The sequence below is a fragment of the Ochotona princeps genome, chromosome 8 (assembly GCF_030435755.1).
Source record: "Ochotona princeps isolate mOchPri1 chromosome 8, mOchPri1.hap1, whole genome shotgun sequence".
Classification (NCBI taxonomy): Eukaryota; Metazoa; Chordata; class Mammalia; order Lagomorpha; family Ochotonidae; genus Ochotona; species Ochotona princeps.
In genome coordinates, this window is record NC_080839.1 from 51,235,094 (window position 1) to 51,248,239 (window position 13,146).

The 13,146-nt window shown below is 46.2% G+C and overlaps 1 protein-coding gene and 1 long non-coding RNA gene across 3 annotated transcripts in view; both read left to right on the forward strand.

Annotated features, from left to right (window-relative positions):
• The window catches only part of LOC131480936 (uncharacterized), a 32,131-nt gene extending 31,956 nt beyond the window's left edge, over positions 1-175 (forward strand). For both annotated transcript variants that reach the window (XR_009245901.1, XR_009245902.1), the window contains one exon: positions 97-175. This is a non-coding gene — a long non-coding RNA (uncharacterized LOC131480936). The remainder of the gene's footprint in view (positions 1-96) is intronic.
• A 1,335-nt stretch (positions 176-1,510) lies between these two features.
• Positions 1,511-8,079, forward strand: LOC101536738 (cytochrome c oxidase subunit 7A-related protein, mitochondrial). The gene is made up of 3 exons (XM_004582763.3): positions 1,511-1,669; positions 6,637-6,768; positions 7,885-8,079. Exons 1-3 carry the CDS (start codon positions 1,598-1,600, stop codon positions 8,023-8,025), a joined length of 345 nt encoding a protein of 114 aa, XP_004582820.1. The 5' UTR covers positions 1,511-1,597; the 3' UTR covers positions 8,026-8,079.
• Positions 8,080-13,146: the final 5,067 nt, after the last annotated feature.

Below are 13,146 nucleotides of genomic sequence, written 5' to 3' on the forward strand. Positions count from 1 at the left end.
TCTTCAAAAAGTTCACATAAATGCATATTATGAGAAAGCTATGTGTGGATTTCGGCAAAGTGTCTTTCATTTGCACTTCCCCCAAATGTTTTCAAGGACCTTTTTAATGACTGGGTCCATGCTCAGGAGGACAGACCCTGGAGCCAGTGGTTTTGCTGCTAATCGCGGACCTGGGTAAGTTGCTTGGTTGCTTAGTTTCTTTGGGCCTCATTTGCTTCTTTTCAAAGCTGAGATGATAACAGCAACCTTATAGGAAAGTTAAGTGAGTTTATGGGAAATGCACTCAAAGGTTCCATTCATCAGTTTGCCACATGCTTGCTTTCTTCTACCTTTTAATTTTATTTTTTAATTGGAAAGTCAGATATTCAGAGAGGAGAGATGATTCACTCCCCAAGTGACCACAATGGCTGCTGCTGTGCTGATCCGAAAACCAGGAGCCAGAACTTCCTCCAGGTCTCCCATGTGAGTGCTGGGTCCCAAGGCTTTGGGCTGTCCTTGACTGCTTTCCCAGGGCACAAGCAGGGAGCTGGATGGGAAGCAGCGTTGCCAGGATTAGAATTAGTACCCATATGGGATCCTGGCGCATGCAAGGCGAGGACTTTAGCCGCCACGCTACGGTGCTGGGTCCTCTACTTTTTAAAAAGGATTTATTTTACTTGAAAGACAAGAGTTATCTTGCACACCGTGGAGGCTTTAAAAGCACGTTTAAACGAACCGAATGCTACCAGAACAGAAAGTTTCAGACCCTTCAGGCTCATGGTCCAGGTGTTTCTACTCTCCTCCCCTCTATTCCTTTATCTCCGGGAGCAGAGGCCAGGGAAAGGAATATCACCCCAGTGCCATAAATCCGGACTGCAGGTACAATCATTTCCGTGAAGCCGCAGCATTTGCCTAGTGTCTGCGTTTCCTTTGACAAAGCCAGGCGGCCACGCCCCTAACACTCCTAGGTGCAAATCAGTCCCTCAGCAGGTGTTTCCCAATTTCCTTGTTTGCTCCCACTCCCAGGTTGCCAGGGGAAGCTTGGCCGCAACTCCTGACACTGAGTAAGCGAGAGACGCTAACCCAGGTGTTACAGGCCACGAGAACACAAATGAGACCACAAACAATTGCAATTTGATAAAGAAAGACACCTTTAGCCTAACGACTACGGCCCCAGCCCGACTGCACCTGCTCTCCCTCCTCAGAGCGCTCTGGCCCCGCCCCGTCTCCGCCCTCCTGCTTCAAAGTCCCGCCCCCATGGCCCGTCCCAGCTGACCCCGGCCGCGCTTCGCCAGTAGCACGCTTGCGCATTTGCTAAGACGTCTTAGCAGCTCCGGAATCTAAATGGGTTCGAGGAGGTGGGAAGCACCTCTTGTTTTCCACAGATGTTTGCCCAGTGGTTTGTGTGCTCTCTCAGAGCTGGTTCTGTCTTTTGTGGTCTCCTTCTGGTTCTCTCGTGTGATATAAGACTGTGAGTTTTAAATTAGGCGGGCTCCGGGCAGCCCTATCCTGGCGTAGGGTCCTGACGCTGAGCCTTGGGACGACCGCCTGGGAGGCAGGGTCCTTCTCTAGGGCGGTCGCGCAGGCAGCGGCTGCAGGAAGCCGGACTCCGGGCATCATGTATTACAAGTTCAGTGGCTTCACGCAGAAGTTGGCGGGCGCATGGGCTTCGGACGCCTATTCCCCGCAGGTACGAGTCGCGCCGCCTGTGCGCCGAAGGGCTGCGTAGCGGCCAGACCTCCGCGCCGGCCAGTCACGGCGTTCGCGCCGGCGAGGCTTCTGCCCGCAGTTGTGTTGGGTTCGCCCGGGACCTTGTGGCTCTTCTCCCGAGGGGCTCGTCCCGTGTGTCTGCGCTCCGTATTGTGTGGCTGTTTGTTTGGCAAGGTCGTCTTCTGACTCCCTGCAGGGTTCAAGGTGACCCTCCAGGGTCGCTGCTTGTGTTTGGTGCGTGACTCGTGGGGTCGAGAGGGCCCGGGAAGGGGTGGCTGACCCAGCTGAGTCCACGCTCCTGTCCTCTCGCTCTTGCAGGAGGTCCAGCTCTGGGTGTCCTCTGCGTCCTTCTGCCCCGGCCGCCTGTCACTGCCCGGGATGCAGTGTCCCCCTCGGGCAGCCCGGCTCTCATAGCGGCCTGGAGCGGTTCGAGCTGGGAGGGCTGATGGGGTTTCTCGGGCTTCCGGGGGAGCCTGGTAGTTAACACGGAGCGAGGGGAGCGCATCACACTTGATAAGTGGTGGGAATGCCTGTTGTAGCCTGGAAAGTATTCAGGTTTAGCATTCACTTTCTACCGTTTGGAGTTTAAGTCTCCGTCTTGAGTGTTATGAAGAGCTCGGATTTTAGAGTGTCAGGCAGGTTTGGTTTCACAGCCCGACTTTTAGCCCCTTAACTCGCGTGACCTTGGCCAGACTATTAGACCTGCAGACAGCGAGCGTAATTTCACCCACAGATTACAACTGTGTGTCATGTGACGAGCACTGTGGCTTTGAGTGTTTCTGTTTGGTGATAGCTGTTCTCCGGCCGAGCCTGCTGGAACGTGGTGTTCCTCCTGGTTCTTCTCCAGTGGGAAAGGTTGATGAGACAGCTGGGAGCCCAGGTGCTGTGTGAAGGCGGTATTGCAGTCCCCCCCGCCTTTTTTTTTTCCTGCCGGGCATTGCAGCTTCTCCAAGTGGGGAAGAATGCTTTCCTCGTATTAGAAATGCTGTTGGCAAGGTAACAGGCAAAGATTTTTAGGGAAGGATGGTGAGGAGCTTAGGGTTTGTAACTGTTGGACTGTGACATGCCTTGTCTAGTAGCAGCTGGATTTGTGAATAGAGTTTAATGAAGGTACATGGGCTGCAGTCATGGGGAGGGAAGGCAGGAGAAACTATGATTAGATTATAGGCACGTGAAGGTGGACATGGGAGAAAAACCTATGGGTTAAAAAGTCCAGAATTAGAAGGGAAACCACTGTGCAGTTACTAAAACACATTTGATTATGACTTGTGAGGGAGGAATTAGCAGTGTTGCAGTAATTTCCTTTACAGATATGGGAAAGTGTTGCTTCTATGTTTAGGTTACGACTTGTTTTTCAGCCTGTGGATCTTGTTAAGAGTTTGAAGAGTTTTGACAAGTGTATAGGCGTGTGCCCCACCTTGCTCAGTAGGACACAAGGGTGACGCCAGCCCCAGAAGTTTCCATGTGAATTCCTGACCGCTTTCCTAGTATGACTTCATCACAGCAAATGGGATCGCATACTGTCCACTGTGCTGTTTAACGTTTATTTTTTCTTAATGTAATATTTTGGAGGGTCATCTGTGTTGCAGGAGTTTTACTGCTCTGTAGGGCTCCATTGTATGAATGTATCATCTACTTAGGTTGTAGATTTTAAAACTTTTTTTGTTGTTTATTTTCACCTTGAAATGCAGAGCAAGAGACGTCTTCCATCACTGGTTCATTCCCCAGATAGGCCCAGTGCTAGGCCCGTGGTGGAGCCAGGAGCCCAGAACCCCAGCTGGGTCTCCTGTGAGTATGATGGGACCCAGGTGCTTAAGCCCTTGTCTGCTGCCTCCCAGGATGTGTTGGCAGGGTGCTGGACTGGAAGCCAAGTAGCCAGTGCTGGAACCAGCCCCCAGGTATGGGACGTGGGTGCTCTGAGAGGTGGCCTGACGGGCATGCCTGATGTTCTGCATCAACTGGGTTTTGTTAAGCAGTTGTTTTTGTAAACAGTTGGAATAAAACTGACATTGGGCAGAAATTCCTTTGTGATGCATTTGATAAAGATAGGGCATTTGGATTTTATCACCTCTGGAATTACATTCCTCCAGAGCATTGAAAGTTCATGGCTGCGTAGATTTCAACTGTGATGATGGAAGTGATACTGTGTAGGTTTTATCTGGCTTGTACATTTCAGAATGTGACAGTTAATCCCACCCCCTAACCAGGCACTCCGATTTTGGTAGTTAGGAGTCCTTTAACGTTTCTTTCCTTGGGATCATTAACATGCTATAAAATGAAGATATTTGCAACTTTCAGCATTATGTAAAGTGAATCACCTGATGTGCATCATTAAATAGCTTCACTCGTTCTATAACAGTATTACAGGTAGAGATTTTAACTTGACGTGATAACTTTGTCATTAGAGAAGCAGGGACATATTTGAGGCTTACATGCTAAGTTGCAGCACCTGCAGCCCTGGAGTTAGCACAGGTGAAGTGCTTTTCTTGAAATCCCTTTGGACACAGCTTTTAGTAAGGCCTGTTCTTGAGAAATGTAGTGGTATAAATCCAGCTGTCTTGAAACATTAGGACCCTTGGCTGCTCTGATAATTGTTGCGAGGGCTGGTGATGGGTAGGTGAAATATTGTGGCGTTACAATCACTCCGTTAGCCTCAGGGCCAAGCTGAATTTTGGGTAGTGTGGTATAATCAAAGCACCTCAGGGGCTGGTTTGTGGCATATGGGGTTAAGCCACCACCTGCAATGTTGACATCCACACTGCCCTATGCTGATTCCAGTCCAGCTCCCTGCTAACCTGCCAGGGAAAGCTGCTACACTTACATAGAAGACCTGGAAGAAGCTCCTGGCTTCTTGATTTGCCTGGCGTATTCCTGACTGTTTTGGCCATTTCTCTCTTCTCTAACTCTGCCTTCAAAATAGACAAAATAGTAAATCTTTTAAAAAACAAGAATACCTCAGAGAACCTCAGTTTCTCTCTTCCTTATGGAGTCTGAGCTTTGTTTTAATCATCTGTTCCAGAGGCTTTTAGAACTTCATTTACAGGCTGTTAACAGTGAATTCACTGACAATTATGAATCTGAATGAATCAAAACTTGATTGCAAATGAGAAAAAACAATATAGATCTTTGCACTGACTATAAACGTTAAAATAAGCATATCAAAAACAATAGGGGGACTGGTGCGGTAAATCAGTGGTTAAATCCTCACCTGGAAGCACTGGGGTCTCATGGGTGCCAGTTTGTGTTCCGGCTGCTCCGCTTCCCATCCAGCCCCCTGCTTGAGGCCTGGGAAAGCAGTAGAGGATTTGTTGGGACCCTGCACCCATGCGGGAGACCCAGAAGAACCAGCAGATGGAAGATCTTTATCTCCCCTTGTTTCCATAGATCTGATCTGGCTTTCCAGTAAAAATGAACAAATCCTTAACAAATGTTCACTGAAAGATAGGGATGCTGGCATTATGGTATAACAGGTTGAGCTGCCACCAGCACTGGCAGCATCCCATACACGTGCTGGTTCTGGCTCCCTGCTAAAGGCCTGAGAAACGCTGTAGGGGATGGCCCAAGCGCTTGGGTTGTTCCCACACCTGTGGGAGACTGCAATGAAGCTCTTGGCTGCTGGCTTCTGCCTGTCCCAGCCTGGCCTTGATGGCCATCTGGGCAGTGAGCCAGCGGTTTGAAGCTCTCCCACTCTGTCTTTCAAAATAAAAATATTAATCTTTAGAAAAGGAGACTGTATAATTTGTAATTGATGGGTAAAGCAACAAGTAGGTAGCTAAGATTCTGTGTTCTAAACGTTTGTAATATTGTTAAAGGGAAATAAGGAATTGTTTAAAATAGTTGATATACCTGTTCAAAAACCAGTTTTGAATCATTGGATGGATAAACAGAGAAAGTAGTTAGGAACAATCTTCTGAAAACGCTCTCATAGTAGGCTTGTCAAAACGTGAATTTTTTTTCCAAGTGTTTCTGGAGATGCTTGTAGAAAGCAACTTTTGGTTTTTGTAGTTGAGGGAAATGAGCGTTAGGAGGAAGCACAGTGAGTACAGGGTCATTTCCAGGAGGCCAGCGTTGTGCAGTTCACGCCGAGTCTTTGTGGTCTCGTGAGTTCAGGAGTCAGGCCTCTCCCTCCCTCCCTGGCTGCTTTGGAGTCTGTTTCAGTGTGTTATGCGCCTTGCCATATGGAGAGTCAAAATGTGTTGTTTTTCTTTTTAAAGGTTATTTGAGAAGTAGAGTTAAAGAGGGAGAGCTCTTCAGGTTAGTGGTTCATTTACTAAAGCATTGGAGTCATCTGCTGCTTTCCCCGGGCACATTAGCAGGGAGCCCAATTGGAAGGGGCGTATTTGGGACTCCAGCTGGTACCCACATGGGCTGCCACCTTCTTTCACTCAGCATGATGCTTTCAGGGTTGCTGTGATGTGTATCAGTACTTCGCACCCTCCTTATTTTACTTTGATTGTGCATCTAATAATCATACAGTGTCAGTTACTTTCTACTTTGTGGCTTGTTTTCTGTTCCTGACAGCACTCGTGTGTGTCTTTGTTTTTAAACTGTTACAGGCCATTTCAGACTGAGTTATTGCCAAGTTTCTGAAGTACACGTTGGGATTAAGAATTTCATGTTGGTACATTGGCTGACCCAGAGGAGGAACGAGGGAGATGTGGTCACAGGTCACACAGATCATGGGTGTTCTGCTGGTCTCATGGGAGCATGGGCACAGTAGGCATTTTGGAAGCGTAGATTGGTGTGGTTTTTCTGCCCTCTCCCAAGTGCCAGTGTTTGAAAGAGGCGGTTAGGCTATTGTCAGAAGTTGGAAGACCAGCTGAAGCCTCCCCCTTCCAACTTCTGTGATTGAATGGCTGCCCTCACTAGCCAGACAGACTGCTCCTTGAGAGGTTTGTTCAACTATCCACACATTTTTAACTTGCTGTTTTCCTTGTTTTCCTACAGGGATTAAAGCCTGTGATTTCCACAGAAGCACCGCCTATCATATTTGCTACTCCAACTAAATTGACGTCCAGTTCTCCCGCATATGATTATTCTGGGAAGAACAAAGTTCCCGAGCTGCAGAAGTTTTTCCAGGTGAGAGAAGATGCTAAAACAGAGAAGCCCGTAAACAACACTGTAAAAATCCCTTCTCAAGATGAATCAGTCCAGATCACTGTCAGACTTCCCTTTTCTGTGATTAGGATTCCCTTAATTTTGATTCATACACATAGAGGTTTATATGAAGGAGGGAAGGGTAATGTTCAGATTGCATGTAAACAGTCACCTGCATGGTGACAGTGAGTACCTCCGTGTGTTTTGGCTTTGTGATGTATGCAGTGACTTTTGCTAGTGAGGTTTTTTTTTTATTAAATTATTCTTTGCTTGATATTAAAATTCATTGATTCGTCACTGGAAGTACAAAAAGGCCTTCTTGAGCTTGCTGATTAACAGAAGTCAAAATTAGAACTCAAAATACTGTGAAGTTGACCTGCCTACCGAACTGGAAAAGTTGGCCCCCTCACTGAATCTCAGCTACGGTGCTGGTGCCTATTGTAGGAGGTCACTTCCTTTTCAGCAAAAAATGTCCTTATTCAAGTTCATTTTGGCGATAAAGTACTTCTATTTTCATCATTTTTAATCTCTCTGTGATAAGATTTGAGAAAGGGCGTTTTAAGTCTTTTGAGATGCGTTGAGTTTTAGTGAAAATAGCTAAATTTTACTAATCTGTTACCTGGGCACTTAATAGTTTGGCAGAAAGAAGATAGTGGAGGAGAAAATGGATTTGAACCTTTTAGTTGACCTAGTGTGCTGTGACTTTGTCCGTGACCATGAGCCACACTAAATGCAGAGTGACCCCGGGAGCATGAGCAGTGTGTTCAGTTGTTTCCCTGCTGGTTGACTTCGCCTTAAACCAATCCACCATGCCTCTTTCCTAGTTATGTCATTTTTCACAAATACCGTAGGAACTTGGAATTGGTTACATATCTTTCCTTTGGACTTCATTCTGGGGAATGACTTCAGACTTGCAAACTTTAGCTACATGTTCTTAAAGTTAACACCAGCATTTCTGTTAACATTCTGATGGATTAGGGCTTTGTTCACTAAGCTGCATCTGTGAGTTATAAAAGTAAACACACTTGTTCTTTATTAGCTTATAATTGTAAAACCTTTTTCTTACCAACCATGCCCTTGTTCATTCTTGCCTTTAAGAAATCAGATGGTGTGCCTGTCCACCTGAAGCGAGGCCTGCCTGACCAAATGCTGTACCGGACCACCATGGTGCTGACCTTGGGAGGGACCATCTACTGCCTCATCGCCCTCTACATGGCTTCACAGCCCAAAAACAAATGAATTAGGCTTCCCGGGACTGGTTAGCTTTCTGGCATTAAATCCTTTGATTTTTCACTTTCCATTGTTTGTTAATTTTTTGTTGTTAAACTTGGTCTTTTGACATTTTTTCCTTGGGGAAAAAAAAGACTGTTTTGGTTTGTTCATGAAATACATTTGGCTTGCCAGATGTCAGCACTCATTTGACAGTTAAATCGGTTTCAAGAAACAGCGCTGTGTCCTGTACTTGGGTTTCTGATTTGCCTGGTGGTTCTGGAGGAAAGCTGCGCACGTGCTCATGGAGGGCAGCCACTGCTGAGGCCCCAGGGACTTGGGGTTGCGGTTCTGAGCCCGGGGTGTAGGAGCTTTCTGGATTTGGGGTGTGACTCGAGGAAGAACGGCAGAACCCAAGGCCTGGCACTCGGGTGAAGGGTCTGAGGCGCCTTGGGGGTTTTCCTCTTGCAGCAAGATGTTAGTAGAACCTGTTTGCAGCCTGCCTCTGTTCACCACTCAGTTTGTTTCAAAGTATTATTTGCTTCATGTTGGCTTCTTAGTGAATTTTCATGTGTCATTGTTTATTTATTCCAGCCTGGGAACAGAACACCTGTTTAGTATTGCCCTTTAGACTGGTGTCTTTTATTAATGCAGCCACGCCACAAATTCTCTTTTGTCTTTTAAAAATGTTATGGCTTTAAATTATGATTTATTTTGACTGTGGAATAAATACATGAATGGAAAATTTCAAGTTTGTAGTTGTTTTGAATTAAATGACCTTTCAGAATAATTTCAGAACACCAGAGGGAATCTCACTTTTTTTTTTTTTTGTAATTGGGCACCAGATAATCTTCACAAAATGGTTCCTTAAGGTGAAGTAATAGGAATAGGGTTTTAATGGCTTGTTAATGATTCCATATGGTTCTTGTAAGAAACCCACTCATTCCTTAGCAAAAAGTGCACAGTTCATGTAGACACTAATTTCCTGTGTTGTCATAATTAGCAGACTTCACTTACCCTGGATAAAGGTGGGATTTTATTGTATATGATTGTATCATATAAGCATAAGTGATCTGTATCTTGCCTTTGCATATAACATTGACTTCTTACTGAGGACAAAATATGGTGTTTGGAAATATTCAGTAGCGTTTTTATGGGCCAAAAACTTTTATGTCTGAATAGATCTAAATTTCAGATGCTAAGAATCGTACAATATGCATTATTCACTGAGATAATCAGTTATTGGTATTTTGCCTGCTTGTTTTCTTGTCCTCATACACAGACTGAAACACAGGGCATGAATCTTAAACATGAGTCTCAGGTTTGTTTTTTTACTAAATCATTTAAGGGTAAGTCTTCAGCAGGTAGGTATCTGTCTCCTGAGAGTAAGGGCATGTTCCTTTCCTGTCTGTAACAAGGTTGTCACACTCAGTTGATATTGGTTACAGGTAGAACAGTCTAATACAGTATGTTTTCAAATTATCAGTACATCAATAGTGTGTCGTTTATACTTATGTTTAAAAACAGCTTTTTTGAAATATAATTCACACATAGTATAATTAACCTGAAATATACAGTTTTTTTGCAATATTCAAAATTATAAGGCCACTATAAAACCAATTTTAGTATATATGTATTTCTTAGAGACTTATTTTTAAAAAAGGCAGATTCAAAGAGGGAAGAGACAGAAATATCTTCATCTGTTGGTTCACTCCCCAAGTGACTGCAATGGCTGGAGCTGAGCTGCTCCAAAGGCAGGAACTTCTTCCGGGTCTCCCACGTGGGTACGGGTCCCAAGGATGGGCCATTCTCTGTTGTTTTCCCAGGTTACAGGCAGGGAGCTTGATGGAAAGTGGTGCAGCCGGGACACGAGTTGGCATCCATGTGGGATCCTGGCATGTACAAGGCAAGGATTTAGCCACTGAACCACCATGCTGGGCCCTAATTTTTTTTTTTTTTTTTTAATTGGGCTCGTGCCATGGCTTAGCAGGCTTATGCTGCCAGCATCCCAATTTTGGGTGCTGGGTCTATGTTACTTGCGCTGCTACTGGTCCAGCTCTCTGTTAATGTGCTTGTTAATGTAGCAGAGGATGGCCCAAGTGCTTGGGCTGCTACACCCAAGGGAGAGACCTGGAAGCAGCTCCTGGTTTTGAGCTGGTCTAGCTTGAGCCTTTGTAGCCATTCGGAGGTTAAACAGTGGATTGAAGACTTTTCCCTGCTTTTCTTCCCCTCTCTAACTCTGCCTTTTCAGTTAAAAAATATTGAAAAGAAAAAGGATTTATTATTCTGCAAAAGAACCCTGTCCCTGGTAACGGTCTCTTTCCTTCCCCACCCCCACCTCTAGCTCCACCTCCTGGTCCCCAGGCCACCACTCATCTTCCAGTCTGCACGACTCTTCCCTCTGGGTATTTCATATAATTGCACTGTGACTGGCTATGACATTATTGGTGCCCCGCCCCTTTTTAATATTAATTTGAAAGAGTTTACGGAGAGGGTGAGGGGAGGGATGAGAGATCCTTCATTCATTCATGGTTTCATTCCCCAGGTGGCTGCAATGACCAGAGCGGGGCTGGTCTGTATCCAGGGGCCCAAGGACTTGGATCATCTGCTGCTTTCCTGGGTCCATTAGAGAGCTGGATCACAAGTGAAACAGCCAGGACAAGAAGCAGTAACCATGTGTGATGCTAGTGTGCAGGTGGCGACTTTACCTGCTACACTGAAATGCTGTCCTGTTTTGGCACTTTTTATGGCTGCTTGTCTGGATATACCACATTTTGCATAGCCATTCACCTGTTGTTGGGCATTTGTGTTATTTTCATGTTTGGACTGTTACGGGTAATGTTTCTGTGAACTGGTGAAGGCCTCCATGTGAATGTAATGTCCTGTTCTCTCAGGTATGTACTTGGGGGTGAAATTGCATGTTTCTGTGGTTAACTTTTTGAGAACTGCAGGCTTTGTAACCCAGCTGTGCTATTTTACATTCCTGCCAGCAGTTTTTTGTTTAAATTAAAAATAATTTCTTGGGGTGGAGCATTAGCCTAGCAGGTGAATATCCCTGTTCCTGTTGGGCTGCCTTGTTCAGTCCCTGGCTCTTGCTCCTCACTGCCGAGCTCCTGGTGCTTGGCCCTGGCCCGTTGCTCAACGTTGTGGGTATTGGGGGGTGAAGTAAGCAGATGGGCACCTGCTCTCTGTTTCTCAAAGAGACACATTTGAACCATCACTGCTGCCTCCCAGGGGCTGCCTTAGCAGGAAATCGAGACAGGAGGCAGAGCTGGGCATTGCACCCAGGCTCTTTGGTGTGGGATGGAGCATCTTAACGGCTGGGCTGACACCTGCCTGGTTGCTTTGTTTTGGATCCAGGGCCCAGTCAAGGATCATACGTTACATTTAGGTTTTCTGTCATTCAATCTCTTGTCCGCAGGAGTTGCAGCATCGTTCCTGAACCGACCTGTTTGCAGAGTCGGGACAAGTTGGTGTGCAGGACATCCCCCAGCTTGTCCCTGTCTCCTCACCGATGGTCTCAGGTTAATCATCAGTGTCAGAAACTCTTCATAGATGTCGTGGTGACCTTTGTCAGGTGGGACTTGATACCAATTGACACTCTTTGAACTTAGCTAGTTAAGATGTTAACTGCCAGCTCTTGTCTTTGCAGTTAGCAACTGGTCTGGGGTAACATTTGAATCTAGGACTATCTCGCCCTCATTTGTTTTGCACCACTGTCAGTGTTCCTCAGTGGTTCTTTTTACAGACTGATTACTGAGGGGGTAGTGACAAGTGATTGTCTATTCTGTCATCGCTTCTACAATGCAAGCATCTGAAACTGAAGGTGTTCTGTAATTTCCGTGTTCCAGGTGTAATAACTGCCTCTCGTGAGTCACTTCCCTGCTGACAGGCAGCCGTGGTGGCTCTGTGTCCTGGTGACATGCCTTACTCTGTGACACAGGTGGCTCCCACATTCACTTTGTGTTTTCTTCACCTGAGTTTCCTGTTTACTTTCAGGTATAGTCTGTGAATATGAGCATATATAAATGTTTTTCTTTTATTTTTGCCTAAATGGTAATTTTTTGTCTGAGTTGTAGGTTAGAAATGTCCTGCCTCATTTTTCTGCATTGTGTTTCATCTTACAAACGCATCACGGTTTGTTTAGTATCGTTTTGATGAGTATTTAATTTTAAATACTTTTTGTAAATGACTGCTTTAGTGCCTCAGTTTTTTTTTTTTTTTTTTAAAGATTTATTCATTTTATTACAGCCAGATATATACAGAGGAGAGACAGAGAGGAAGATCTTCCGTCCGATGATTCATTCCCCAAGTGAGCCGCAACGGGCCGATGCGCGCCGATCCGAAGCCGGGAGCCTGGAACCTCTTCCGGGTCTCCCACACGGGTGCAGTGTCCCAATGCATTGGGCCGTCCTCAACTGCTTTCCCAGGCCACAAGCAGGGAGCTGGATGGGAAGTGGAGCTGCTGGGATTAGAACTGGCGCCCATATGGGATCCCGGGGCTTTCAAGGCGAGGACTTTAGCCGCTAGGCCACGCCGCCGGGCCCAGTGCCTCAGTTTTTTAAGATTTATTTTTATTACAATGTCAGAAATAGAGGAGGAGAGACAGAAAGATCTTCCACCCGTTGATTCATTCCCCAAGCGACTGCAAAGCCATGAGCCAGAAACTTCCTCCAGATCTCCCACACAGGTGCACGGTCCCAAGGCTTTGGGCTGTTCTCGACTGCTTTCCCAGGCCACAAGCTGGGAGCTGGATGGGAAATGGGGCTGCTCAGATTAGAACCGGCGTTCACATGGGATCCTGGAATGCAAGGCAAGAACTTTAGCCACTAGGCTATTGTGCAGGGCCCTACTGCATCAGGTTTTTTAAGGTTTTTGTTTAATAAAATAAAATTAAAGGCAGAATTAGAGAGATCTGCCATCCTTGGGGTTCACTTACCAAATGCCATGGCCAGGCAGGGCCAGGCTGAAGCCATGAGTCTTGAAACTGCATCCTGGTCTCCCACGTGGATGCCAGAAACCCAAGTACTTGGATCATCTTCTGCAGGGAACAGGATCTGAAATGGGACAGCCGGGACCTGAACTGATGCTGTGCTGTGGCTGCCAGCGTTGCAGGCAGAAGCTTTGCTCAGTGTTCCACAGCATCCCACC

Excerpts from the sequence above, each read along its gene's own strand:
- LOC101536738 (XM_004582763.3), top strand. The coding sequence starts at position 1,598 with ATGTATTACAAGTTCAGTGGCTTCACGCAGAAGTTGGCGGGCGCATGG. Across the intron at positions 1,670-6,636 it reads CGGACGCCTATTCCCCGCAG|GGATTAAAGCCTGTGATTTC; the intron begins GTACGAGTCGCG and ends GTTTTCCTACAG. Across the intron at positions 6,769-7,884 it reads AGCTGCAGAAGTTTTTCCAG|AAATCAGATGGTGTGCCTGT; the intron begins GTGAGAGAAGAT and ends CTTGCCTTTAAG.